Source organism: Lagopus muta, chromosome 19 (genome assembly GCF_023343835.1).
Source record: "Lagopus muta isolate bLagMut1 chromosome 19, bLagMut1 primary, whole genome shotgun sequence".
Taxonomy (NCBI): domain Eukaryota; kingdom Metazoa; phylum Chordata; class Aves; order Galliformes; family Phasianidae; genus Lagopus; species Lagopus muta.
This window is the reverse complement of record NC_064451.1, coordinates 1,320,868-1,347,613: the sequence shown is the minus strand read 5'-3', so window position 1 is coordinate 1,347,613 and position 26,746 is coordinate 1,320,868. Positions and strand designations below refer to the sequence as shown.

The window sequence follows — 26,746 nt, the reverse complement described above, 5'->3', positions numbered from 1 at the left end:
GTGGAGAAAGGACGCCAGCCAATCCCCACCGCCGTCCTTCAGAGATGGCAGGGATTCTAACCAATCACAGAGTGACTTCTTAGCAGCACCCTGCTTTCGGTCCCCCATTGCACTTCCCGGAGCAGCAGCCAGACGGGGCCGGCAGTCACCCTTCCTTTCCCTTGACTAAACAGAGGAACTGAGGGCGCCTTCACCTACCATCATTGGTTATGAGGAAAAACGAACAGCACAAATATGAGGAGGCCGTTTAACAGAACCAGTCGGTGCATCCACGATATATGCTCATCTAAGAATTCTCTCTTCGAAAGGTGATGGAATATCGCTGGTATCCATAATAGAAAGAGGCAAATGTAAGATTGTGCAAGGCCAACAGATGTGCTTTCGTTTGGTTACTTGGTCAGAGAGCTACCTGAAGGTCCTGATGGATGAAAAACTTAACATGAGCCAGCAGTGGCATTGCAGCTCAGAAAGCAAATGGGATCCTGGGCTGCATCGGAAGAGGGGTGGCCAGCAGGAACAGGGAGGTGATCGTCCCCCTCTGCCCTGCTCTTGTGAGGCCCCATCTGCAGCACTGCGTCCAGGGCTGGAGCCCCCAGTACAAGAAAGACAGGGAGCTGTTGGAGAGGGTCCAGAGGAGCCACAGAGATGAGCAGGGGGCTGCAGCACCTCCCTACAAAGACAGGCTGAGGGAGCTGGGCTTGTTCAGCCTGGAAAAGAGAAGCTGCAGGGTGACCTCATGGCAGCCTTTCAGTATCTAAAGGGAGCCTGCAGACAGGAGGGGAATCAACTCTTTGAAAGGGGAGATAACAGCAGGACAAGGGGAAATGGTCTGAAGTTGAGGGAGGGAAGATTGAGGTTGGATGTCAGGGGGAAGTTCTTTACAGAGAGAGTGGTGAGGAGCTGGAACAGCTGCCCAGAGAGGCTGTGATGCCCCGTCCATCCCTGGAGGTGTTCAAGGCCAGGTTGGATGGGGCCCTGGGCAGCCTGGGCTGCTGTGAAATGTGGAGGTTGGTGGCCCTGCATGTGGCAGGGGGTTGGAGCTTCGTGATCCTTGAGGTCCCTTCCAACCTGAGCCATTCTGTGATTCTGTGAAGCGTAACATGGATGTACCCACATCCCACACACACCAGTTCTGATGGTATGGAGCTCGTGTGGCATCACGGAAAGATGCTTTCTCTTTATTTCCTCAAAGCTTGTCAGATTTTGTCACTTTTAATCTTATTAGAAGTGGAGTACAAGGCAGAAAGAAAATGGCATTCAAACATGGCCATACAATAGTACGTGGTACTTGAAACAAGTCAGCCATTCTTCTGGTGAGTCTCTCTTCCACCACTCCTAACCGTATCCTTTCTTCTACCTCTCTTTTCTCCACCTTCTCGTCCATTTTTGCAAATGATGTTCTTTTTGTGTCCTTTGTGACCTGCTGTGCTTGCAGATGGAAACGTCTGACCTGTACTCTTCTCTGAAAATAGATAAATAAAGTGAGCTTTGGTTTGTTGTTTTTTTTTTAATTAACCATAAACTGGGTATAAGATTTGAGAATATTCCTATTTTGGTACAAATGCATTGTTAACAGACAGCTGTCAATCCACTATTTGTACCTACTTACGTACCTATAAACTTCCCAGCAAACTGACCACATGCAACTGATACTTGCTGCTTCTTGTAAGCATCTTAAAACTGTTAGACCTGCTGCTAATGCTGCTAATTACTTCAGGACATTTGTTAAACATTGAGTTTTCCTCACAAGGTGCAAAAGAAATGCTAACTGTATTATCCCATAGTTAAGAGCACAGGAAGCAGAAAAAGGAAGCAGAAATCCAAGAGCAGAAAGCTTGTGGAGCAACAGACTGAATGGTTCAAACTGATGTAAGTTAGGGAATTTCACATCTTTTTATTTTGGAGAGAAGAAACAAAACAAAGAAACAAACAAAACAAAAATAAAAATAAATAAACCTTTTCACCTTGAAATTAACCAGAAAGGAACACAGTGTTTGAAAAGTGTTTGTTAGCAGTCCTCTCACATAAGCAAGCTTGTATGTTTTAATTATCACCGTTACTTAACACAGATCTGGGACAAACACATTTAACAATATAGCTGTAATTTTCCCATCAAAATGAGCATTAATTGACATTCTCTCAATTTCATACTGAGAGTGGTCACAGCCATTAGTAAGGCCGTCACCTCCTCTTTGGCACCACTAGAACAGTGCATAAAGGCACCTCAGGATACACAGGATGGACTACATCATCAGTGATGAAAGGGGATGATTCTCTTGTACATAAACCTACAAATTATCATGAGAAAGGTGCCAAACAGCTGTGTGCAGTGAGGTCTGTTTGGTTGGGCATTTGAGTGAAGGCCTTTACCAGAAACGTGGCAGATGGAAAATGCTTTATACAGCTCCAATGTTTAAGAATTGTTATTATATACATAGTAAAATTTAATTTATTTGGTTTTGCTTTTTAAGAATGAATTGTAACTACTCTGTGAGGTAGGAGAGGCTTGTTTGGCTTTGTTTGATTGCAGTTTCAATGTTTTGGACAATTACAAGAACTGCTCCAAACAAAACATCATTGGGCAAGTTGGAAAACGTTGAAATAATTTTCTGGATCTTACGCTCCTTTTCTTGGTGGGAAAAGTAACAAATTCACTGGAGAGTTTTTGCTCCTCTACTCCTTGAAAATGCAGTTTGCTGTTGGATGGATTGGTACAGGTCTGTACAGGATTCACCTACCACACTGGGGTGGTGTGCTTTGCAACTGTTTTTCTGTATCTCCTTCAGAACATTTTATAACAGTAATTCGTTCTTCAGACATAAACAGCTCTGGTGTGTGGCACCAGAGTCACCATTTCAAGTGTTCCCAAGGTGATAAAAGACTGAAAGTATCAAACTATGAACAACAAACATTTCACACTCTACTGCTACCCTAAATCAAACCGTTCCCCGTTCTATCTATATGCTTTCTCGTCTTCCTACTCCCATCACATCTCATTTCTTTCTCATCACAAAGCACAGTATGACTGAGATCAGAAGAGGCCACTTGAGCTGGCTGCCCAGGGCTCCGTCCAGGCCAGGGTCTGATGCCCTCTCAGAATGGAGACAACCTCTCCAGACAACCTGTATCACCACTTGTCCACCCTGACAGTAAAAACGTGTTTTCTTGTGTTCATGTGTCATTTCATGTGTTTTGTGTTTCCATCACCTCTGGTCTTGTCACAGTGAAGAATTTTTCATATTCATTAAGTCCTATTAGGTATATCTACATATTGATGAGATTCCACTACATCTTCTTCATATTGAGGATGGTGAATCTCACATCTCTGCCTCTCATCACAGCACAGACACTCCAAGCCATTAATCACCCCAGTGGTCCTTTGCTGGACTTAGTGCACTGAGTCCATCTTCCTTGCACAGAGGAGCTCAAAACACAGGTACCTTCACCCCAACAGGATTTCAGCCATGCTGAGCAGGGGTTCTCCTCTCTCAACGTGCTGGTGATGCATTTCCCAACACAGCCCAGTATGTTCTTGGTTTTCTTTGCTGCTTGTCCCCAGAATGGCCCTAAGGTCCTTTTCTGAAGAGCTGCTCTCCATCTGGTCACCCCCCTGCACTTATTGGCTCATTGAGTTGTTCCCCCCAGACGCAGGACTTTCCTTCATTGAATTTCATGAAGTCCCTCTCTTCCTGTTCCACTAGCCTGTCCAGCTCCTTCTGACTAGGAATGCCCCCATTTACATTGGCAGTCACTCTTCCCAATCACAGGCAGTTGCTGAAGGCACACACTGTCACTGCTGCCATTAACAAAGATGTTCAATACTATTGGCCCCAAGTCTGTGCCAGTGGTACAGTGCTCCATCCAGACTGTTTGATGCTGGTCACTGCTCTCTAGGCCCAGTCATTTTGTCAGTTTTCAGTCCACCTTGCTGTCTGCTTTTCTAACCCAAACTTCAATAGTTTGTCTGTGAGAAGACTGTTTGCTACAGAAGCCAGTGTCAAGAGCCTTAATAAAGGTGATGTAAACAACCTCCTCTGTTTTCCTCTCATCCACCCAAGCTCACTGTAAGAACCTATCAGTCTGGTTAGGTGTGATTTCCTACATTAAATCCTTGCTGACTGGAAATCCACACATCTGGAGGTTTCCAGCATTAATTGGCTCCACAAGCTTCACAGGGATTGAGGAGGGTGACTACCTGTTCTCTCCTCCCTGAAGCCACATCAGGTCCCCTCCAACCAACCACCCTGTGATTCTGTGCCAATCTTCTACTGCTTCTGTTGTGGGTTTGCGTAGTCTTAAAGCTGGTGGTTTTCCAAAACATTCAAGTGAATGTTCTTAAATTTCTACATAAAATGCATCTGAACAGTTCATTCAAAGGAAGGCATGCCCAGGTTATTATTACATACACACAAATCACCATGCTGACACAGCAATGGTGACTGAACCTACCCAGCAATCCTGAGCACTCACGACTGTGTCGTTCATTCCAGGATTTCCTTCTGCAAGCCTCACTGCAAGTAAAGACCTCATAACAGCGTTTGCAGGGTGACAGCTGGACACCAACAGAACGTCCACACTGATAGCAGTACTTAAAGATGGGCAGCCTGGAACAAAGGTACTTGTCAAACAGAAGTACATTACTGTTCTTTCTAGCCTTAGTCCTGACAATTATTCTGCAGTTGAAATATAAAACAAAGAGTACTTGGGCTGAGGCTGCTGGTGGGACTAGGAAGCAGACTGTTAGATCTAATTGCAAGCTGGGCTCTGCTCTTACAGGTTCTTTAAAAATTTAGGAACTCTTTACAGCACACAACTCCTTAGCATGACCTGTCCAAGCCAAACAGTTCTGTGCTTGTGAAATCTGACAGGACTAGATGTAAGCTAAAGCCAAAGGCTGTTCATGCAAAACCTTTCATTCCTGTGATAGAATTTTCTTAAAAGCTAAGATACATCTGAATACATCATAGCTTTCACAGGCAATACTGAATATATTTTATATGCTACCAATTTATTACAGCCTTCCAGCTACGTGATACAGACTCTATTAGAAACACTGCTTTATCCCTGCACAGCAGCAAGCAGGTTGCACTAACACTTCACCTCTGTCAGTAAGTCATTGCTGACTTTGTAAGATCTTTGTGTGCTTCAACCTTCCAGATTTTCTGTTCTTTTTATGCCCATGCTGGACACATTGGACACATGTCCAACCTGCTGGCTTGCCTGGGCCACGCTAAGTGAAGAGGAATTGTCTGGGGCCACATATAAAATATGTCGTTTGCTCCAAAAGTAATGCCTCCTATTTATTTCCCTGGAATCTACAACAGATACAGTGAGCACAGTAACACTGTTTGATAGAACAAATTATCAGCTACAAAACACAAATTTTCAACATAGTCACCACCATTAGCTCTGCATTTTTACCAGTGATGAACAAGAACCTGTATGCTGTGCTTGTATAAAGCTGCACTGGTAGAGGTGACCACTGTCACTGCCACCACTGCTGAAATGCACCACCCACCCCTCACTGTGCTCACATCCACTGCTCACATCCACTGGTTGGTCTCCATCAATGTTCACAAGCATCAATGAATGGCACTCACTGGCATTTTTTCTGCACAGAGGAATTCAATTCCACATGTTTGCTCCATACACACTCCCCTGTCATGCACCATTCTGTCACACTGCCCCTCTGCTGCCATCTGTCACACAGCAACAACACAATAGTTTATTGATGGGAAGGTTTGGCCTCTGCTGCCATCCCACCAACATCTGTTACTGGTCTTGTGGGCAAACATAAAACAGGAGGCAGTACTTTCAGAGCAGTCCCCAGATGCAATCTAAAGTATATGGGCAACAGAATTTATTTTCTTTATTAAAACATAAAATGAGAAAGCTACAAAGCCGTAAAACTAGTGGGATATGCGATCTTGTTTTTCTGCAACTAATGTCAGTCTGGTTGAGTGGCAGTAGCTGCAGTTCTCATTTAGCTCTCTTGGTCCTCAGATATATTTAATCTCATTTTACTCTTCTTGTACCCTTGAGAACAGCTGTTCATAAAAGTATGTACTGCCAAAAAGCAATGACATCAATAAGGCTGATTGTGAAGTGGGGCGTTTTCTCTCTGGTAAGAGAGGGCTTATAACATTTGGTAAAGATGAGATCAGATTTTTCTTCCAGCTGAATATCTGATTGCAAATCTACACATTCCATTTGAAAATTTGCATGTCATGTGTTCGTGTCAACTGAAAATGGAGTCCCAAATACACACCAAAAAATGTTTTTTCTTGACAGTCTTAAAACATCTTCTCAAATTCCTGTATCAAAATGGAAAGCATGGCTGCGTATTTCTCAGCATTTGCAGGGTACTCTATGGTACTGATGACTGAGTTTAAAAGATGCAGATATGCTGCTCCCACAAGATGACTGAATATTATGCCGACTCTTGTGGTAGAGTCTGAAGATGGAGTGATGTGATCAGGACAGAGAAAAAAGGCAACTGCAGCTGGTAAGACTGAATAGATGAAAGAAAAGTTATGAAAGACAAAAATGGCAGTGCTTGGAAAATATCAGGCCTTGTTATTTTTGACTAAGAACAGTAAATACTTGTATGCATATCTCTGTCCTACCTTCCCTGTTCCTCATGATGGTTCCTCTCTTTTTTCTTTGAAGCACATACACGAATGGCTGAATCCACTACAACAACATGACAGAGAGGAGACCAAAATCAGCGTTCCAACTACAGAAATAGAGCATTAGTCACAAAATCAACCTCTGTTAAAAATTTGGGGCACCACACACTACTTGGTGAACTGTCCACTGTATAAATCTTGAAGACACTGAATACAAAGCATCTCTTGTTAGTGAATCATAGAATTATTAAAGTTGGAAAAGACCCTGAAGATCATCAAGTCCAACCATCCAATTAAACTACTAAGTCCATCACTAACCATGTCCTGAACATCACTGCACTGTTAATAATACCTCCAAGCAGAGCGACTCCACCACTTCCTCAGGCAGCCTGATCCAATGCTTGATTATCCCTTATGTGAAGAAATTCTTCTTGTTCTCCTACTTAAACCAACCCTGGCACAACTTGAGCCTATTTCCTTTGCATCCTATCACTGTGTGGGAACAGAGATGAACCCCTGACTCACCACAACCTCCTTTCATGGAGTTGTACAGAGCCATAAGGTCTCCCCTGAGCCTCCTTTTCTTCAAACTGACCCATTCCAGCTCTCAGCCATTGCCCATAGATCTGTGCTCCAGAACCCTCACAGCTCCATTGCCTGTTTCTGGACGTGCTCCAGGGCCTCAACGTCTTTCTTGTAGTGAGGGGCCCAAAACTGAACACAGTACTCAAGGCGCAGCCTCACCAGCGCTGAGTACAGAGGACACCTGGGCACACTGCTGTCTCACGTTCAGCCCCAGATCCTTTTCCTCCATGCAGCTTTCCAACCACTCTGCCCAAAGCCTGTAGCGATGCATGGGGTTGTTGTGGCCAAAGTGCAGGATGTGGCACTTGCTCCTGTTCAACTTCATCCCACTGGCCTCAGCCCAGCAATCAGCCTGTCCCGATCTCCCTGTAGGGCCTTATCTGCAAAGTTTGTTACTGCAAAGGTAACAATCTGATATTCAGATGTCACTTTTCAAGTGTGATACATCTGCCTCAAAGACTGGTATCAGGAGCTTATAAGCCTCAGGAAGCATTTGAGAACTACTGAGGAAGACCATTTAGATCATCTTAACTTGTATAAATTCATTGTCACTAATTAACACATTAATTAGAGCATTAGCACAAAAGAGATGCTAGGAAAGCAAGCTCCCTCAACCACTCATTAATAAATGGTAATAGATCTTCTGTAGGAATCTACCAGGTAGCAACAGACAGTCACTAAGCTCATACTGAAATTTCTTCCTCCGTGCCTTTTTTGCTCCCTTTGGTGTTTGCAGGAACCCCAAACATTCTCCTTACCAAATATGTCAGCCCAGTTTTTACCGAGTTCCTTTTTCAGGCAGCAAAACCGGAACTCTAACAGTAAATTCCTCTTCACACCTGTTGATGCTACCCTTCATCTCGAAATACTCTTAAAGCCTTAACTAACATTTCTTGGACCTTCTCAGCTCTTCTTGATCCCACTCTTTCTCTTTCAGAATGACGCGCTCACGGAGCTTTGCTGTAATGTGCTCTAGCAGTGCCTGGCGTGCTTGAACAACTTCCTGCTCAGATGCTGACAGCATGTGGTACGGTGTGTTAGCAATTCTCCTGTCCTGAAACATAGTGTGAGTTAATCCACTGACGTATGGCAGCATTAAATCTAATGCATTTTTCTCAAAGCTAAACCAAGCCATTCCAAAAGCACAGCACTGTCCCTAATAGATCCTGGCTAGGAGCTTCACCTGCAGTGAGGGGCACGGGACATGCCCAGGTCTGAAGTTGTGGTTGTTGTGCTTATCAGTTTGGCGAGTACTCAGTGAGTCAACTAAAACAGTTTTCAAACGTTTCAATAAGGTGGAAGCTGCCCTCATCTTGCAGAGCTCCTCTCCCAGCACCTGTGAAAGTGCTGAGAAGCTTCCTGGAAATGGAAAGACATCCAGAGGGTGCTGCTTGCCCACTGTTATGTTTCTCCCTAAAAAAGCTATATATATGTATATGAATAAAGGCAGAATTGCTTCCAATTGGAACCATCAAAGAATCCTTGACTTTTTCAAAGCTTGTTTTCTGAATCAGGTAGGCCAGGATAAAAAGAATCCGGCAGAAATGTTCACTGCAAGATTAGTAAGTACGAGCTTTTACTACAGTAAAATCCCTTTTGAAAGGAACTAATGAATTACTGAGTTTCACTCTATTTCATGTATGTAGTAAACAAATAAACTCATTTTGTTTAGCAAATATACTTAGAATATGTTATAGATAATATACAACATACATATGCATACATACGTATCTTAACATGTTTTATTTAATTCCCTTATTTTTTAAATTCATTATTTTAAGGTTTGATTGATAAGGCATTTTCATAACTTGTAACACACTTCAAGTTATTATCATAAATATGTACTATATATTATTATTATTTATATGTATAATACCATGTTATATATAATAATCATATATATAGTACATCACAATACCTTCTCCTGATTTCATTGTAGCCTCACAGAAACAGATGTGACATTTGTGTTTAGTTTCTCAATGTATGATTACATTTAGCTTTCTCCAATTCAGTTCCGAATGGAGTGTTGTTGTAACAATTATCTGCACAGGCAAAATGCTTAAGAGACATTCAGACTTGAAATGGTGAACAGTTCAGAAGCAATGAAAGGAGAAAGCAAATTTCCATTGAGCATTTTCGAAGGCTGCCCTAGACAAACTGTGAGGATGAAGCAGAACACATATCTGAACGGATACAAAGAACACTGCATTTTTCAAGACAGAAATGTAAGTCATACCTGATAATATTTATAATAGGCAAAGTCAACAGCAGTTCCCACAGCTTTTCTCTTTCCCTCCTGAAGAGTCACTGGTGCAAGGATATCTGCGCCAGCTTCAAGCAGCTTATCAACCTGAAGACAAGAAACCATTGCACATCCCAGCAAAAACAAAAGCTCCCAAAAAAATCTCCTTCATGCTATGTCTAAAGAGACAGGACTGATTATCAGAGCTTAACATCTATTTGTGAGATTGCTTTGTGCATCAAACCACACATTTCTTCTGCTCCATTAAAGCTGTTCATCAGTTGATGATCTAAACATGTTTTCTAAGTAAAGCCTTCTTGCAGGCAGTTGCTATTTGGTTCTGGATATCTCAAAATCCTGCATTCTGAATGAGATCAGCTCTGTGCTTCCTGGGGTGAGAAGAAAAGTTCCAACTTTCATACACACAAACACTGCCATTGACCTCAACGTAGAGAGAAAGTGAGAGAGAAAGTGAGTGGGATTCCCCTATCCACAGTAGCACAACACACCTCTCTCCATGTGAATGGTGTGTTTACAAACAAGGAAACAGATCTTACAGAGCTGTGGGTTCTACAGTAATCCTATTTGCCTTTAATGACATTTTTTTCTTTTCTAAACCAAAAGGTTGTCATCCTCTTCAAACACAAAAACAAATGGCCACACAGATACCCTGCTCCACAGGACAGGAACAGGCAGTGTTAGGAATGCATATATATGAACTGTTCTTCATATATATTAACTGCTTATTACCCACTAAAGAGAAAGGGAATTAAATGCACGTGATAAATATCATTGCTTTTTCTGAAGTTAAAAAAAAAAAAGACATTTTCTCACCAAAGCAATCCTCTGTGCTGTTGTTCTCTGGTGTTCATATGCGGTACTGACAGCTGCACAGAGGGCACTTTCCACGGCTCCACTTAGTGGCAGATTTGGGTCAGCCCCATGTTTGAGGAGTTCAACCACTGCCTGCAAAGGTAAACGTTACAAATTAGTGGCTGAGGTAACCATTTTTGGCAGTTCCACAGCAGGAAAGTGAGATCCTAGTCACATCAGCCAAGGCCATAGAGCTTTAGAGTACACCTGGAACATCCACTAGTATTTGTCACAGAGCTGGGACGTGCACTCAGCACTGCTAAGGCCACAGAGTCCAGTTCTGGGCTCCCCCCTGCAGGAGACACGAAGCTCAAGGTGTACCTAATAATAGATATGTAATATCTATATTATCATGCAAACATAATTTATAGTATTATTATCATGTTGTATTATTATTATTTAAATATGTTTATCTATAAATAATACATAATGTCTATAGACATTACAGACAATAATATCAAAGTCTTTTACCGATGCATTTTTAGACATTATCAGTGTGTGCACAATGAGGTTGAATCCAAGCTCATTCCAGTGCCAATACAAGAACACACAATACAAGGCACAAATTGTAACAAAGGAGGTTCCATCTGAACATTAGGGAGTAACTCTGGGCTGTGCAGCTGCTGGAGCACTGGCACAGGATGCCAAAAGGGATTGTAGAGTCTCCCCACTCAGAGATCTTCATAAAACATCTGTAGGTGGTCCTGGGAATCCTCTTCTGTGTGTCCCTGCTTGAGCAGGAAGGCTGGAGCAGATGTCCTGCAGAGGTCACATCCAACCTGAACTGCTCTGTGATTGCACGTCCACCTGGACATAGAGCTGTGACCACATCTCTGACTGTGGCCATCCAGCCGACTCCTGACCCACTGTACAGTCAACCTTTCAAATCCATCTCACTCCAACTTAGAGACGCGGATGCTGTCAACACACATATCTGCTTCATTACCTGGTTTGGATGTACATCTGTTGCACCATGGTGTCAGCTGTGGACCTGCCCCAGAATGGGCAGAGGAAAGTACATTCCTTGCTCTGGGAAGATAGTTGCTGAATTCTACTGTGTCAACTACAAACCTTATTTGTGGAATGCTTAGTCTCATTAGCACCAAAATCACTTTGAAGTCTGATCATTGATCTTTTCACTTATCACCATATTTCACATATCACCAATGACTGCATTTTTGTCTTCTACCCAGAAAGAAGTGCTTTGATATTTGGTTGAATCACTCTGGGCAGGGAGATTGCACATTAGATGATTCTCATGAATTCACAAACATGAACACATTTATCAAAATATTAAGTCCTTCTGAATTCTACCCAAGTATTTGTGGCTACCTCATTCTGTAGTCATTAGTCATTTCAGCTCATGAAACACCCATGGGTTTAAAAGAAAAGTAAAAACATTCTTGCTAGAAATGTACACTGGCAAGCTCTGTGTAGCCTGGCTATCAGAGAAGGCCTACAGAAACGAGGAAGACATCAAAAACTGAAGATACTTTGAAATGCCCACCAAGTCATTGCCGCTGGCAATCGCTAAGGAAAGTGGCGAATGGCCGCTCCACAGCGTGTTTGGGTTTGCCTTGTGCTTCAAAAGGAGGCGGATAACATCTCTGGCATGCTTTGTAGGTAGGTGGCATGGAAAAAAGAAGAAACAGAACATAGTGAAGTCAACTTTTTAGTATCAGATCAGCATCATAATAATAGAGTAATTAATTAAACAAGCTGCGAAAAACACACTTAAAGCTTTCACAAATTGTGGTGTTATAGTAGAATTATATATCCGTTTTCATCAGATTGAGAGCCCAAGCACAGTAGTGTCAAACATAAACAACCAGATTCCCAAAAGTCATTAACCCTGCCACCAGGGGAATATGTAGGTTTGCTTTCGAGGAAGCACATCCCCTCTCTCATATACCACTCTCCAAGTGCATGCATCCTAAATCGATGACAAGAATCTTACAAAATCAAATTCGCAGAGGCACATGCCAACACTAAGACTGCCTAACTTCAAATTGGCCCTGTGGATGATAAAAGTTTATGGCCAACTAACAAATGGTAATTTGAGTACAGGAGTTTCCCATGCCAAATGGTACTCCACAGTTGAGTAAACTTTTTCACCTCACACATGAATAGATTTATGATCTGTACAACACTGATAGTTCAGTAGGAAAAGAATTTATTCCTGGAACTCAATCACCAACCTCAGAGATGAAGTGTCTTCACTGCCAAAGTTGGTTACTCAGATGCTGTGCTCTTACCTCACTGTTGCCCTCTCTTTGGCATGCAATATGCAGCGCACTCCTCCCACCTTCTTCTGGAACAGGACCGTTATAGGAGGCAAAGTACTCTTGTGGTGGTCCTGCTTCATTTTTCAGTGGCCAAGAGACATCAGCTGACAAACTGGATTCTTTGTCTTGAGGCTGAGAAATCAAAGTGAAATCATCTGCCTATTTGTAACAGAGTTTAAAGACAAGTTAACAAAAGTAAGCCTGTCTGGTAACTCATTGGTCTGGATCTTAAATATAGATAAGACACATTCCCTACAAAATCCACTGCTCCCCTTTTTCTGCTTTCTTCATTCGGTTTTCATCTGCCAGACTGCTTTAGGAGTGCACTCTAAAGAGTGCAGTAAAACCACTGAAGGAGTCCATGGAAAGAAAATTTTAGAGACAGAATAACTTACTGGGCCAAATTATATCGTGTGGGATGCAGGAAAAAAAGAAGCAAGCTCTTAGGCACAAGGGGGCTTCCTTGAGTCAAATTCATCCCAATGTCATTCAATTCAGGTCTATGCCTATAGGCTCACCAGACCAACATATAAATATAGATGATATAGGTATATATGATATGTATATACATGTATGCATATGTATATATGAGAAAGCAAATCTTACCTGCACAATGTCTGGGCATCCTGCAATTGAATAATATTTCTACTTACAGATAAAGTATAGAAATACAAACTGAAAAAGCCATCTAAATCTCCCTGTGCTACAGACATTCATCTTAGTCCTTGTCACAGCCAAATAAATGTTATCAAACTAGTTACACAAGCTGACTCCTTTTTAAGTGAATGAGACCTGATGGTATGCTAAGGAGCTGGACAATGCCCTTACAAGACCCTGCTTACCTCTGAGGAGACATTACTGAGGACTTACAAAAAGTAAACACCACTTTTATCTTATGGGCAAGGCTGAAGGGATCTCCAGGCTGGACAGCCTCACCTCAGCATATGGGAAGCTGAGGGAAAAATCTGAAAGACTATCTCCAAACATATTCCTTATGGGGAGCAGTCAAAATAGCTTTGCAATGGGGAGATCACACCTGACAAATACGTCCTTCTACAATGAGATGAGCAGCTCAGTGAAAGATAAGAAAACACTCACTGTTCTTTACCTTGAGTTTAGCAAGGCATTCAGTACTGCCTCAGACAGAGAGCTGGTTTGTGATCAGCAGCATGACATCCAGCAGTGCTGTGCCCCAGGGCAGATACCGTAGAGATACCCCTAGGGTAGATACTATAATAAAGCCCTAATGACCTCAATGCTGGGACAGCGTGCATGCTCTGCAAGATGATATAAAACTGCAGAGTGGCTGATACAGCAGGCAGTGCTGCTGCTGTTCTGAGGGAATTGGACAGTCTGGAGAACTGGGCAGAGGGAACCAGTACACCATGGAGGCTGAACAGATGGAAAACCTTCTAGAAAACCTTCTAGAAACCTTCTAGAGCAGGACCTGGAAGTCCTGGTGGACAACAAGTTGAACTTGAGCATACACACACCCCTGCAGCATAGGTCAGCAGCACCCTGGGCTGCATCACAAAGAACATTGCCACTGAACAGACTGTCCACAGAAGTTGTCCTTGGACATACTGAAAAAACAACAGGTCTAGATACTGAGCAACCTGCTGCAACTTTGAGCAGGGGTGCTGAACTACACAGTCTTCAGAGATCCCTTCCAATCTTTCAACTGTTCTTATAATAAAAATCACATAATCACAGAATTTAAAGTAATATCTCTAGTAACAAATGCAAATCAATATTATCAACTTCACATGAAATTTTCTTGTTTTTTAAAAGCTAGTCCAGTAAAATGCAAAGACTTCTCTGCAAGGAGGAAGGAGGCTCAGTTTCCTGCTTATGTCCTCTGCAGTCTGAACTTGAACAGGTGAAAGGAGATGAGATGGGAGAGAAACTGACCTCATCTGGACCATATACCTCATTTCCATCTTCTGCCCTTGCATCAAGATCTAGGGCAGAACTCAGGAGGTACTCTGTTATCTGGACTCCTTCCTCCCCAGGAATAGAGGCAGCTATGTGAAGAGGAGATAAACCCTGGAACTGAAAACACAAACACAGCATTAAGACTCCTGTTTATCATAGAATCCTAGAATGGCCTGGGTTGCAAAGGAGCACAGTGCTCACCCAGTGCCAACCCCCTGCTGTGTGCAGGTCACCAACCAGCAGCCCAGGCTGCCCAGAGCCACATCCAGCCTGGCCTTGAATGCCTGCAGGGATGGGGCATCCACAGCCTCCTTGGGCAGCCTGTGCCAGTGCGTCACAAGCAGGACTCAAACAATTTTTTGTTTGAAGAACAACCTGTTCAAACAGTTGAAGAACAGTCCAAGCTCACTCTTCACCCATGCTGTGTCTCACTGACAGTCACACACACTGTGAATTGCAATCCAGTAAAACCTTGGATGGAAGCCGCACATCAGTCCTGGCTCCCTTTTCCAAGAGGAGTTTCACTGCCTTTGCATCAGCAGCTTTAACAGCAAAGAAGAGAAGGTGTGATGGGACACAGGAGACGTTGGGATCTGCACCTCGCCGAAGCAGCAGTTGGATTGTTTCCCATCTCTTCTGTTGCCTAAAGTTGACATAAAAAAAACACCAGAATAACTACTACACTAAGATGAACCACAGGTAATAGAAATGAAAGCTGCCACATTGCAGAGGCAGGACGTGGCATCACAACTACCCTACAGCAACACCCAATGTTATGACCTGAAGAGGTGTACCTCAGCCCTCTGAGCTAAAGGAGCAGTTTGCTAAAGCAGCCCCTGTGATCATGAGAAGTCTGGCATGGGAACAGACAGGCAAAACTAGGCAAGATTCTCTGCACCTCCATCAGGTACTCACTTGTGACTGGAGTTTTTTTAAATCACAGAAGCAGATTTCCTGCTTCCTGGAGGGTTCTTTCCTCACTCACACCTCACTCATTTCCCTAAGGAATCAAGGCTGTAATGCTTCCCTTGATCAAAGACTGGTAAGTAGTTAGGCTAGACTAGGACCAGTATTTCCTTGACACACAGCTATCTATACATCCCACAAAAAAGCCTGACACCATCACAAACACTTTTTCTTTTTTTTTTTAAAGGCAAACTTGGGAGTCACCCAGAAACTCTACTGCAAATCATTCTCAGCAAAGACTCATCTTTTCAAGCATGGTATTAAATAAGCTTTGCTCAATTCAATGGATCTTTGTATACTAATCAACATCAGGTACTATACACGATATTTCAGACAGGACTCATGGAAAGACGTGCCACAAAAGGAAGGAGTCACGGCCAATGTCAATCAGGGAGTTTCAATTTGGGATTTTTAAGAAGGCAGAATTATCTATGGCAACATAAAACACAACACAAAAATGTCATTATGTTTGGTGACTGCCAGCAAAACAGAAGGGAGAATGTGGCCTTTTCCAGGATACACATAGCAAAAATAGTTGTGCCACATTTCAGTCAATACAAATGAACAGACACTTGCATAAAATAACCATTAAGTTCATATGGAGTCAAGACTTTGAGTGAATTAATTATTTTCCTTCCTCACATCTGCACTACATTGCACGTGTCACTGCATACTTAGCAGCTCTTCACGTCAAGCTAACTAGAAACCTTGTGTCCCCCAAGCATGAAGATCTTTGCTTCAGCAACACTTTTCAACTGCAGTCTCTCCCGCTGCCAGCCTGAACTATCAGTGTATAAACAGTGAGTGCCTTCTACAGCATGAAAACAGCATTTACCTATTTATACATACAAAAAATTAGCTTTCCCTGCAATGGATGCACCCTTCTGTGAAATACTATTACTACTCTGTACAAAAAGGTTTATGAGAATTTGTCTGCTTACACAGTAAGTGCAAGACTTACTCTGAGGTTACGCTCCCAGCCACACTGACCGCTTCTGAGGGTTCTGATCGTTTGTTCCACTTTCAAAGATTAAAAAAAGAAAAAAGAGAAAAGAAAGAGGTTACAAAAATAAAATAAAAGCTGGGCAGCATAGAGTTAAAATAGAATACGGTCGAGAGATCTTTTAGAAGTAATTTCTAGTTAATATTAAAAACTAAGAATAATACTCAAACACAGTATTCTTCTTGCCTAACTTTCTTGGTGACTCAAGTACATACAGAAAGATAAAGCTTCCCCCAGCATCCACCACCTGGCTTTAAAGAAAAAAAAAACTCTTTGAAATAAAACAAGACACAGATTTTCAACCTGCATTCGTTTGCATGAAACCTTTAAACTAGGAGCTCCTAACTTGTGTTTCCAGATCTGCAGGTATTTAACATTTAACAACTCTGTCAGTGACACGGACAGTGGGACTGAGTGCACGCTCAGCAAGTTTGTGGATGATACCAAGCTGAGCAGCTCACACCTTCACACCTCCACACCACAAAGGTCACCCTGATGTTCAGATGCATCCTCCTTTGTCCCAGTTTGTGCCTATTGCACCTTGTCCTGTCCATGGGCAGCACTGAAATGAGCCTGGAACCAGCCTTCTCTGCACCCTGCCTGCAGGTATTTGTGTATGTTGAGAAGATTCTCTCTGCGCCTCCTCTTCAGGCTGAACAATCCCAGCTTCTTCAGCCTCTCCTTACAGGAACGCTGCTCCAGTCCCTTCATCACCTTGGTGGCTCTCCATTGAACTCTTTCCAGTATGTCCATGTTTCCTTCTACTGGGGGCCCCAGAACCGGTCACAATGCTCCAGGTGCTTTGGACAGCTTAATTGGTGGCTGGCAACCCTGCTCTCAGCAAGTTTAAAACTAGATGATTTTTAAGATCCCTTCCAACCCATACCACCATATGATTCAACACAGAAAAAAAAGGGAAAGCAACGTGCATTTTTCTTGCTGAATCTCAAGAGACATGACAGGCACAAATAAACACAGAAAGATCTTCTCTCTATCCCAAATTACTTGGTATTATCTCTAAAATGAGAGATAATAGTTTCACATTTATTTTTCTGTGAAGCTTTGAGCACCTGTTGTATATTCATCTCTCACTCTCCTTCTTCCTTTCCCATAAAAATATTGCGACTTCAGCAGTGAACTACCACTCAGACATCCTCTTGTAACTGAAACAGGGACTTCAGAACATCCAGAGATCATGGAATCACAGAATCATTTGAGTCTGAAGGGGCCTTTGAAGGTCCCACTGTCAATGCCATCGATGAAGATGTTAAAGAGCACCAGTCCTGCTACTGAGCCCTGAGGGACACCACTTGTCACCAATCTCCATCCAGATATTGAGCAGAGACCACCACTCTCTGAGTACAACCTCACAAACATTCCTTGTCCATTGAACAGCCCACACACCAAATCCAGATCTTCCCAATCTGGAGAGAAGGATGTTGTGAGGGACCATGTCAAAGGCCTTTCTTTGTCCAGATAGATGGTATCAGTGTCTCTTCCCTTGTCCATCACAGAATGCCACAGGTAGGTGCTGATTTCCACAGAAGCTTCCACAGGACATGGGCCAGTACCTCTCTAGTTTATTTTGAACATCTCAGCACTACTCTTCCATTTTCAGCTTCCAAATACTTCCAACACCATGCAGTTCCTACTTGCCTAGTCCCCCTTCTTATCCATTTTCTCATCCTGGCTGGTGATTCCAGACATCCCTGTTTTCATTTTCGTTTTCATTTCCAGGTTTGCACTGTTACAAAATGCAATACTCCCAGATGAGAAGATTCAGAGCAGGTGTTTTTCTTTGCAGCAGACGGATTGGAGTTTTCCTTTTGTGATCCACCCCATAGCAATCAGACTTCTGACAAGCTTTTTGCTTGCCACCTTAACAATGCCAGCATGACTCCGTAGTACCAGGCGACCCACCTGTCTCCTATTGTTCTAATTACATTTTTGTAATTCCCACTAATTAGCTTGCTGCATCTTCACTGTCTGTAACACCAAGCAAACATGGCCTCACATATCTGTTATTGATACAATGCCTTATTTTGCTTGCAGAGAAAGCTTGTTACTAAGCCAAGCCTTTTAACTTCAGAGTCAGTAGTGACAGGAAGGATTACTATGCATCATTAGAGTGCAAAATGCAAAAAAAATCATTTTTCCTACACAGAACTTGAAAGCGCAAGCTTACAGCCTGAGGATATAATACATTATGTTTTGTCAAATTAGACAGAAACAAACCTGGTAACAGTGCAAGCTGCTCTCAGCAATGTTATCCTTAAAAGATTCTTCTGGATAATAGAGAATAAAGCACATGGAGAGAGCAGATAATCCCTCATCACTACACTTATTCACATCAGCTCCACTATCAAGAAGTAGATTCACAATATCACAGTGGGAATGAACCTGTAGAAGGGAAAAATCCATACTTGCACAATTCTAGCTTTAGACATTGAAAGAATTGACAATAGTTTTTAAATAGGGCTTTACACTGTTCAGCTAATTCAAATGTATGTTTCCCACAAAATAACATATACAATATAGAACCGTGTCTTACAGGGTTCAAACTATGCATCTTTCAACTAAATTCTGTCCTCAAGTATACACTTGCCCTTATTTCTTCCTTCTTTCTGAGAATGAGGGAGGATTTATGTACAGAAGGAGACCAAGATGTCTACAGAAAAACAGTGTTCTCAATTATTATCTTGATTTTGCTAGCAATTTGTAATGAATGCCAAGTATTCCAGAAACTGAAAAGGGCAGGAATAAAAAGATTAGGGGTGGATTTCATGCCCTTCCTACAGGAATTGAAGTTGTGCATGCATGGATTCTAGCCACTGTCACTTCTCAGCAAAAACAAAACAAATCCACCTGACTCTGATTTCAGCCAGGAGAAGAAATAAGGGCACAGTTCTAACCAAGAATGTAGGTCCAATGCACAGCTATAACCTGAAATCAAACCTGGCGTTTGAAGCCATCTCTAATACTTAATGAAGGACTTCCTTTAGATTATTTATTCACAGTGGGGTTTGGCATGATACCAATCACTACAGGCACTACTCATGCCACCCTCTTTTCTGTTCTTCTTGTTTACTGAGCATTCCTTTCATATTCTGTAACAAAACAAGACCAACATGTTATTCAGCCTACTATAGCAGGAATGTTACCGTGCAGTAGCACCATGCTTAGGGTCTTACAGCAGCAGCAGCAAGTGCAGTGTATCCCTGTTTATCAGCCACATCTGGATGAGCCAATCCATTCCTCAGAACTGCACAGACTCCATCAAAATCTCCTCTTGCTGCCTTCTCAATTAACTGCTTTGAGGCAAGTTCCCTGGGGCCTGGATGTCCACAATTACTGCGGACTCCTCTGAGAATGAGCTTCATATCTGAAGAGAACTCTGCTTGAGAGTGCCTAGAAAAAAGAGTGAAAAAACCACTGCACATTGAAGCACGCAGGTATTCCCTGACCACAAGGGCAGTTCAAAATGTGATGGTAAGAAGGGTGGACAAATCAGACCAGCAATCACTTTAAGATCCATTTCAAATAGCATGAACCTGCTGAAGGCAAACCAGAGTACAGGATGCTGGCAGCAGCATGTAGACGGTAATGAAGAGGAGTTCAAATATCCAGCCATCAAACATCAACTAAAAGAAGGAAACAAAATGTAACTTCCAATTATTTCAATGAACCAATTAGTTACACACACTCTTGCCATCAGTTTACAATTAAATTTCCATCACTTGCAGTAACTAGGACTATGAAATATGCTTATGCAGCCTGTGTTTCCATCAACAAAGCAAACAGCAGATACTCTGCCTGTCCGTGCAGTACTCCCATGTACAGCACCAAGTTAGCTGTTAGCCTAGCTGCAGCATATTTTATACTGCCTTGAGGAGAACAAGAGTCAGGATGCCCTCCAAAAGGTATCAGTGGCCAGATTCCCAGTTCTTTTGAAAAGCTGACACTGTTCTCCTTCATATTTACATCTTTGCAGAAAACACTGCTCTCAAAAGAGACGTGGTCGTTCCTCGCAGGTCTCTACAGCCTTTGCCTCCCTGTTGCTATCAAAACTGGACTTCCAGTAATTTCACAAGCAAAAAATTAATCAGACCAATTTTATAGATGTAGCCAGAAGAAAATTGAGGGTTAACTTAATGAATGACATTTAATTTAATTTGTGAGCTAAGAGATGAATATATTATTTGTTGGTTTTGTTTAAAAATTCAACTTGTAATCTCAAGGCCATAAAAAACATCTGGTGCACTGCATTCATGCAATGTAAATTTGAAAATAATGAATATTTGTAGATAAAAAATGCTAACAGTCCATATACCATAAACAAATCATCAAGCATTACCTGTGCTTATAAGCATGCATTTGTATCCTAACTAGCAAAGGAGTTCCATTTGCAACAGGCCAGAGGTCTTCTTCAGGCAGCTCTTTGGTGTTCTCGAAGTAATGAGCATCACAATCTTCCAGGAAAGAGTGAGTCAAGGTAAGATGATCCATGTTACAAGAATATGCAAGGACTCCTTCAGGGAAAATATCCTCATCATCAAAAGGAAGATGTTTGTAGCTACGGAGGAAAGGATCTTCCTTGACAGAAATATACTTCTTTGGAGAACTGTCATCAAAATATCTGTAATGCTCTGGATAATCCAAGACAGAAAAAGAACCAGGTACTTCAGTACACAGTTTAATGAGATGATTTCCAAGCCACAAGCCAACGTCCTGACAGCCATCTGGATAGCTCTCAATCCCTGGTCCAAATCGCTCGTCAGATTTGTACAGTCCCTTAGGAAACAAGTGAGCTCATTAGTATCAGAGATCAAACACAGCACACAACAGTCTGTTATACAACTGATCTGGCTAGTTCTGACTCTGCTGGACCAGTTCCTGTTGACACAGCAATAATAGCTGAAGCCATTCTGAACTTCAAAGCCCCCACATTCACTTGGGCACATTCAGTGGCAAACATCTTCAAGCTCACAAGCAATGGAAGGCCCTAACACTGAGATACAATGTTTAGATTAAACTCCCTGACCACTTTGTGCCCAGCCAAGATTTTCTTTTAATTTATTCAATGAGTAAATGGGGATTCATTAGCCAGGCCAGGACAGATTTTCATCTAGATTTTCCAAACAGAAACCAAGCACCTCTGATACACATCTGCACTGACATGGAAGATAGAATTGATAGCAGTTTATTTTCTTACAATGGTAACTAACAAACATGGTAGGAGACACCAACAGAATAGACTTGGTCACAAAACACTAGAGGAGAGGAGTTTTAATCTTCCTACAACAGTACCTCAGTTTGGCTGTGACACTATGGCAGGCAAGTGTAAGGTCTGATGGAAAACCTCCATCACTGGGGCACTGCTTACCAGAGAAAAACAAAATTGTGTTCTCAGCTGGCAGCTGGAATATGAAACCAGAAGTGCTTGCTGAAGAGCGTGCAGAGTACATGAGAGGGTGTGTATGGCTCTACCCAACGCAGACCTGAGCTAATTCTCCTGTTGCAAGAGACACCTACATGACCAACATGGTAAGGGACAGAGCTTCTGTGACCTCTGACTCAAATGGAGAAAAGGGTCAATGCTACACTTGCATGCAAGTGCAAAAGTTGAATTCCCCCATTCCTACCTTGTATGCAAACTATGAATGCAAATCTTTATCAATGACAGACATTGGAATCAAGTGCATCCTCAGCAGTTTGCTGACAACACCAAGGTGAGTGGTACAACTGATACAACAGCAGAAAGGGATGCCATCCAGAGGGACCTGGGCAGGCACGAAAGGTTGGCACATGTAAACCTAATGAGGATCAACAAGGCCAAGTGTGAGGTGCTGCATTGGGTTGGGGCAATGCCAGGCATTTATACAAACTGGGGGAAGATCCTGAGAGCAGCCGTGCAGAGAAGGACGTGGGGGTCCTGGTGGGCACAGAGCTGCACACGAGCAGCAGTGTGCGCCCGCAGCCCGGGAGGCCAGCAGCACCCTGGGCTGCACCAACAGAGGGCTGGCAGCGGGCAGGGAGGGGATTGTCCCCCTCTGCTCTGCCCTCGTGAGGCCCCATCTGCAGTACTGCGTCCAGGCCTGGGGCCCCCGGCGCAGGAAAGACGTGGGGCTGCTGGAGCGGGTCCAGAGGAGGCCACGAGGACACTCAGAGGGCTGCAGCACCTCTGCTGCAAAGACAGGCTGAGGAGCTGGGGGTGCTCAGCCTAGAGGAGAGCAGGCTGCAGGGAGACCGCATTGCAGCCTTCCAGTTCTTAGGGGGAGCTTATAAACAGGAGAGAAATTAACTCATTACATGGGTCGATAGTGACAGAACAAGGAGGAATGGTTTTAAACTAAAGGAGGGGAGAGTTACATTAAATATCATTTATATTAAATATTAAATATTTATATTAAATATTAAATATTTTCGCTGAGAGGATAGTGAGGCCCTAGAACTGCTGCCCAGAGAGCTGTGAGTGTCCCAATTCTGGAGGAGCCCAAGGCCATGGATGGTCTGATGTACTCTCTGGTTTAGTGGTTGGTAACCCTGTCTGCAGTTGGGGTTTGGAACTCGATGACCTTGAGGTCCCTTCCAACCCAAGCCATTCTATGGGTCTACGACTTCCCTTTAATTTAACCCAAAAGAATCTCAAAATCTCAACAATCCTGATCTGATCAGGTTGTGACAGTAAGGCATGAGCATTACCAAACTGAAGCAGCCTCATGCCTCTGCATCATACATATTGCTCACGGCAGGCTCATCCTGAGTTGCCACAATACCAGAACAGCTATTTGGAGTGAAAAGGCTCCAAAAAAAGTTAGACAAACTGTCTAACTGTAAAGAAACACGAGAAAAGAACTGACTGCCAACAGTACAGCTCTAAGTATGGCTATGATCTGAAGCTTCTCTATTTGCCTCTTCAGATTGTATGTTATCTACTGAAATTAAAGCTCTCCCAAATCCATAACTAGTAATACATCATCAATATTCAGGAAAAAATAAATTGCTATTACTGATCAACTCCCCACTGAAAAGACTGTACAATGGGAGGATTATTTTCCTCCACTCGAGGCTTTTCAGTAATACCTTGTGAGAAAACAAAGGAATGTAAGATTTTAGAAGAAACCACATTCACTCCTTCAAGATTTTCTTATGCAAAAGTTCAGTACAACATAAGGTGAGCAGTTGAAAAGAGCGCCCTAATTCACAGACCAAAGCATGAAGCTTTTGTTCTAAGCAAGAAAACCACTAAGAGCTACAGAGAGCTGTTTGGAAAAAAAAAAAGAGAGAGAGAGAAACATAAAAGAAAGGAAAAAGAAACTCCGTTTTCCTGTACTTACACCGACTTTGAAAGGAGAAGTCAAAATGGTAGGACAGCAGTTACCTGAAATGTTCTGCCATCCTTCCATTCCTGGGTCACATAGCCTTCTACGTGGCCAAGATAGAAAGCTCCTCGGAGTTGGGAGCCATCAGGACAGTAGCAAATGCCCTTTCCATGGCGATGGCTCACATAGAACTGCCCCACATATGTCTGTGATTCAGAACAGAGGAAAAGACAAGAATGATTTAACCGAGAAGACAGAAATAAGTCATTATTCAGCTCTTACTGGACTAACAAGGGGCAGTAAACTGAAACATGGAGAGATTTCAAGATCTCAACAGATCTCAAGTCCATTTTACTCACAAGCTTCAAAATTCGGGCAGAACTGGCCAGAATTGCCCCAGCCAGCAGCTGCTGCACCAAGCAGCCAGCAGCACTGCGTCACCACGGAACGACTCGGGACTTTTAAAAAAGCACAGATGATTGCTGCTCATCTGCACCTCCAACCTGCATGCAGTCCGCAGCTGCAGCTGAAGCCGCTGCAGATCCAACCTTTAGACACCACGCGTTTGTAATGAATACAGCTGCTACTCCAAGACACTTGCTCCTCATCAGCAAGCAGCGGTGAAATTTGACATCCCAAGCGAACAGTAATCATAGAACGACAGGGACCAACGGCTGTCACCGGCAGCTCCGGCACCTCCCGCGCCCGCAGTACCTCGCAGTGCCACCGCCGCTCCTCGGCCGCGGGCGGACCGTCCGCCATGGCCCCCGCTGCGGCACGGCGCGTTGCCCTGGGAACCGGCGGGGCGTCCGGAACGGCGGCGGCCCGTCACCTCAGAGCGGGGCCGGGCCGCGCGGCGGTCCTGCGGAAGCCGTGAGGGAGAACGCGGCGCAGAGGGAGGAGGCGGGGCGGGCCGGGCCGTGTGTGTGTGATTGCACGAAGGGCAACGGCTTCAAAGTAAAAGAGGGGAGATGTAGAGCGTAAGGAAAAAGCCCTTTAGCGTGAGGCGCTGCGCGGAGGGGCGGGGTGCTCCATCCTGCAGACAGGCCGCTGGGGCTGTGAGCTGCCGGCTGGCACCTGGTGGCTGCTGGGCGCCCACGGCCAGCGGCGGCTAGCATGGCACCGTGTGCCTCACGCAGCCTGTCCGTCTTCCTGCTGTACGCGGTCCTTTGGGCCGGGCCAGCTGGTGTGCGGGGGGTTGTAGCTCCGGGCCGGGGGTTCGGGCGGTCGGGAGGCCTTCGGGTGCGCCTTGGGGGCGTGCGGTGCGGTGAGCGTGCAGCAACACGAGTTGGAGCGGGCAGAGAATTGGGGCGGCAGGAGGGTCTGGGGCCAGGGCTGCTGGAGGAGGCTGCCTTCCCGCTTCTGAGCACAGCAGCTTGGGCTTGTCTTGTTCCTATTTCATCTGCTGAGTTATTCTGAATTACAGTGACTCGTGTGACACATTTTAAATCTGTACTGCATTCACTGCGTTCAGAAAACAGCTGCCCCCACACTTTGTCTCCCAAAGAGGGATGGTATTTTGGGTGATTGTAGTGATTTTAGGCACTGTGAGTCTAAGCAGAGACTTAAGGGCAAGAGGGGGAAAAATTGCAAGTGGAGTCATTTTTCCTCTTGATGAAGTGCAAGCAGAGAAAGAACGCCCTGTGCCTCCTCTTTAATTAAACAGACCCTTTTGTGGCAGGATTCCATGGTGCACGCGAGCAGCGCAGGAAGTCAAGCACTGCAGATCACTGGGTTGCGGGCTGTTGGCCTGGAGAGGTCACAGCGATTCAGAACGTATGTCATCTATGTCTTAAGCAATGCTGCTCCTAGGATGCCATGGGCTATCTTATTTGAGAAGCCAGCTCATACATTTTTATGTGAAAACGGTCAATCTGAAATGAATTTACAGTAAAACAAACAGGAGGTTTTCCTTAGCCTCCACTGAGCACTAAACCTGTGAAACAAGCTTTAAACAAAACTCTTAAGCTTTTTATCAACTTTTGTATTTCCTTTGTTTTTAATGAAAAATATACACTTTCAGTTTCCAGAATATCAGCAAAGAAAAAGGGCTTGGGAGATACCTTTTGGGGTTCATCATAGCATGGAGGGTTAAACGCTGCCTCTGCCTACCCTACAGGTAACAACTTTGCCTGTTCTACCTGCTCCTAGATGTTAAAAATGGAATGAAATAGAAAATACCCAGCTGAAGCAGAGTTTCACAAAGAGGCTGGTAGAAAAGGAACCACTAAAATGAAAGCCTTTCTTGTAGGCAACCTCTGTTTATCACCACAGGGAGAATTAAGCAACGGCTCCATGACAGCAGCTCTCAGAGGAAACGAAGCAAAGCAAATGCTCAGCAAGGCCACACAGCTGGCATGCAATAACTGAGAGATATGTGTCCTAACTGACTCTTGAAATGAGGAAACCACTGTGTCCTGAACAAACAATTTATGGAAATGTGGGGAAAGGAAGATGCAGGTTCAAGAGGATGCTTTATGTTCTAACATCACTGCACTGCCTGGCTGCTCAGTACAAAGACGTGCTACAGCAGACATCATTGGAGGGCAGTTATGTGGGCACCAGTCAAGACCAGTGAAACCACCAGCCCACTCTTCTGATAGCCCAGAACTTCCGTTGAAGTTTTCCTGGGAAAGCAGTGACACTTTGTTCAGCAGCACAGCATGTGAAGCCAAGGATACGAGCAGGAGGAAATTCCTCTTTGTTTCCCTGCATTTTCTCCCCCTGGTAAGGAAAACTGTCTTGAGAAACTCTGCCACTTACCTGTGCCTTTTTGGAGCCTCAGGATCTCCTGGAAGCTACGATGCACATCATGTGCAAACCAAAGGCACAGCACAGCCCCTAGCAGTGAAGCACTCGAGCACTTGAAGACACAGTGCAGTTACAAAACTCAGAAGCAGAAAGGC

General features: G+C 43.7%; 1 protein-coding gene and 1 long non-coding RNA gene across 11 annotated transcripts; one reads left to right on the top strand and one right to left on the bottom strand.

The window, feature by feature from the left end:
• The first annotated feature begins 201 nt into the window (after window positions 1-201).
• LOC125702701 (uncharacterized) lies at window positions 202-7,979 on the top strand. Its single transcript, XR_007380662.1, has 3 exons — window positions 202-308; window positions 4,491-4,615; window positions 6,670-7,979. It is a non-coding gene; the product is annotated as an uncharacterized LOC125702701 (long non-coding RNA).
• Window positions 301-25,901, bottom strand: LOC125702700 (ankyrin repeat and MYND domain-containing protein 1-like). 10 transcript variants are annotated; one of them, XM_048966315.1, is made up of 16 exons: window positions 24,555-25,901; window positions 23,900-24,046; window positions 20,873-21,309; window positions 19,710-19,926; window positions 18,754-18,918; window positions 16,477-16,535; window positions 15,021-15,192; window positions 14,526-14,666; window positions 12,585-12,746; window positions 11,837-11,944; window positions 10,291-10,422; window positions 9,451-9,564; window positions 8,103-8,268; window positions 6,627-6,693; window positions 4,450-4,604; window positions 1,176-1,462 (listed from the first exon to the last, which is right to left on the bottom strand). In XM_048966315.1, exons 1-16 carry the CDS (start codon window positions 24,600-24,602, stop codon window positions 1,299-1,301), a joined length of 2,454 nt encoding a protein of 817 aa, XP_048822272.1. In that variant the 5' UTR covers window positions 24,603-25,901; the 3' UTR covers window positions 1,176-1,298. The 10 variants fall into 10 exon arrangements, with proteins under 10 accessions (XP_048822273.1, XP_048822276.1, XP_048822272.1 ...); XM_048966316.1 differs by lacking the exon at window positions 8,103-8,268 and having other exon boundaries at window positions 301-1,462; XM_048966317.1 differs by lacking the exon at window positions 4,450-4,604 and having other exon boundaries at window positions 1,245-1,462.
• Window positions 25,902-26,746: the final 845 nt, after the last annotated feature.

Excerpts from the sequence above, each read along its gene's own strand:
- LOC125702700 (XM_048966315.1), bottom strand. The coding sequence starts at position 24,602 with ATGGCGGACGGTCCGCCCGCGGCCGAGGAGCGGCGGTGGCACTGCGAG. Across the intron at positions 19,927-20,872 it reads ATGCATGCTTATAAGCACAG|GCACTCTCAAGCAGAGTTCT; the intron begins GTAATGCTTGAT and ends TCTTTTTTCTAG. Across the intron at positions 1,463-4,449 it reads TGAGTGCTCAGGATTGCTGG|AGAAGAGTACAGGTCAGACG; the intron begins GTAGGTTCAGTC and ends ATCTATTTTCAG.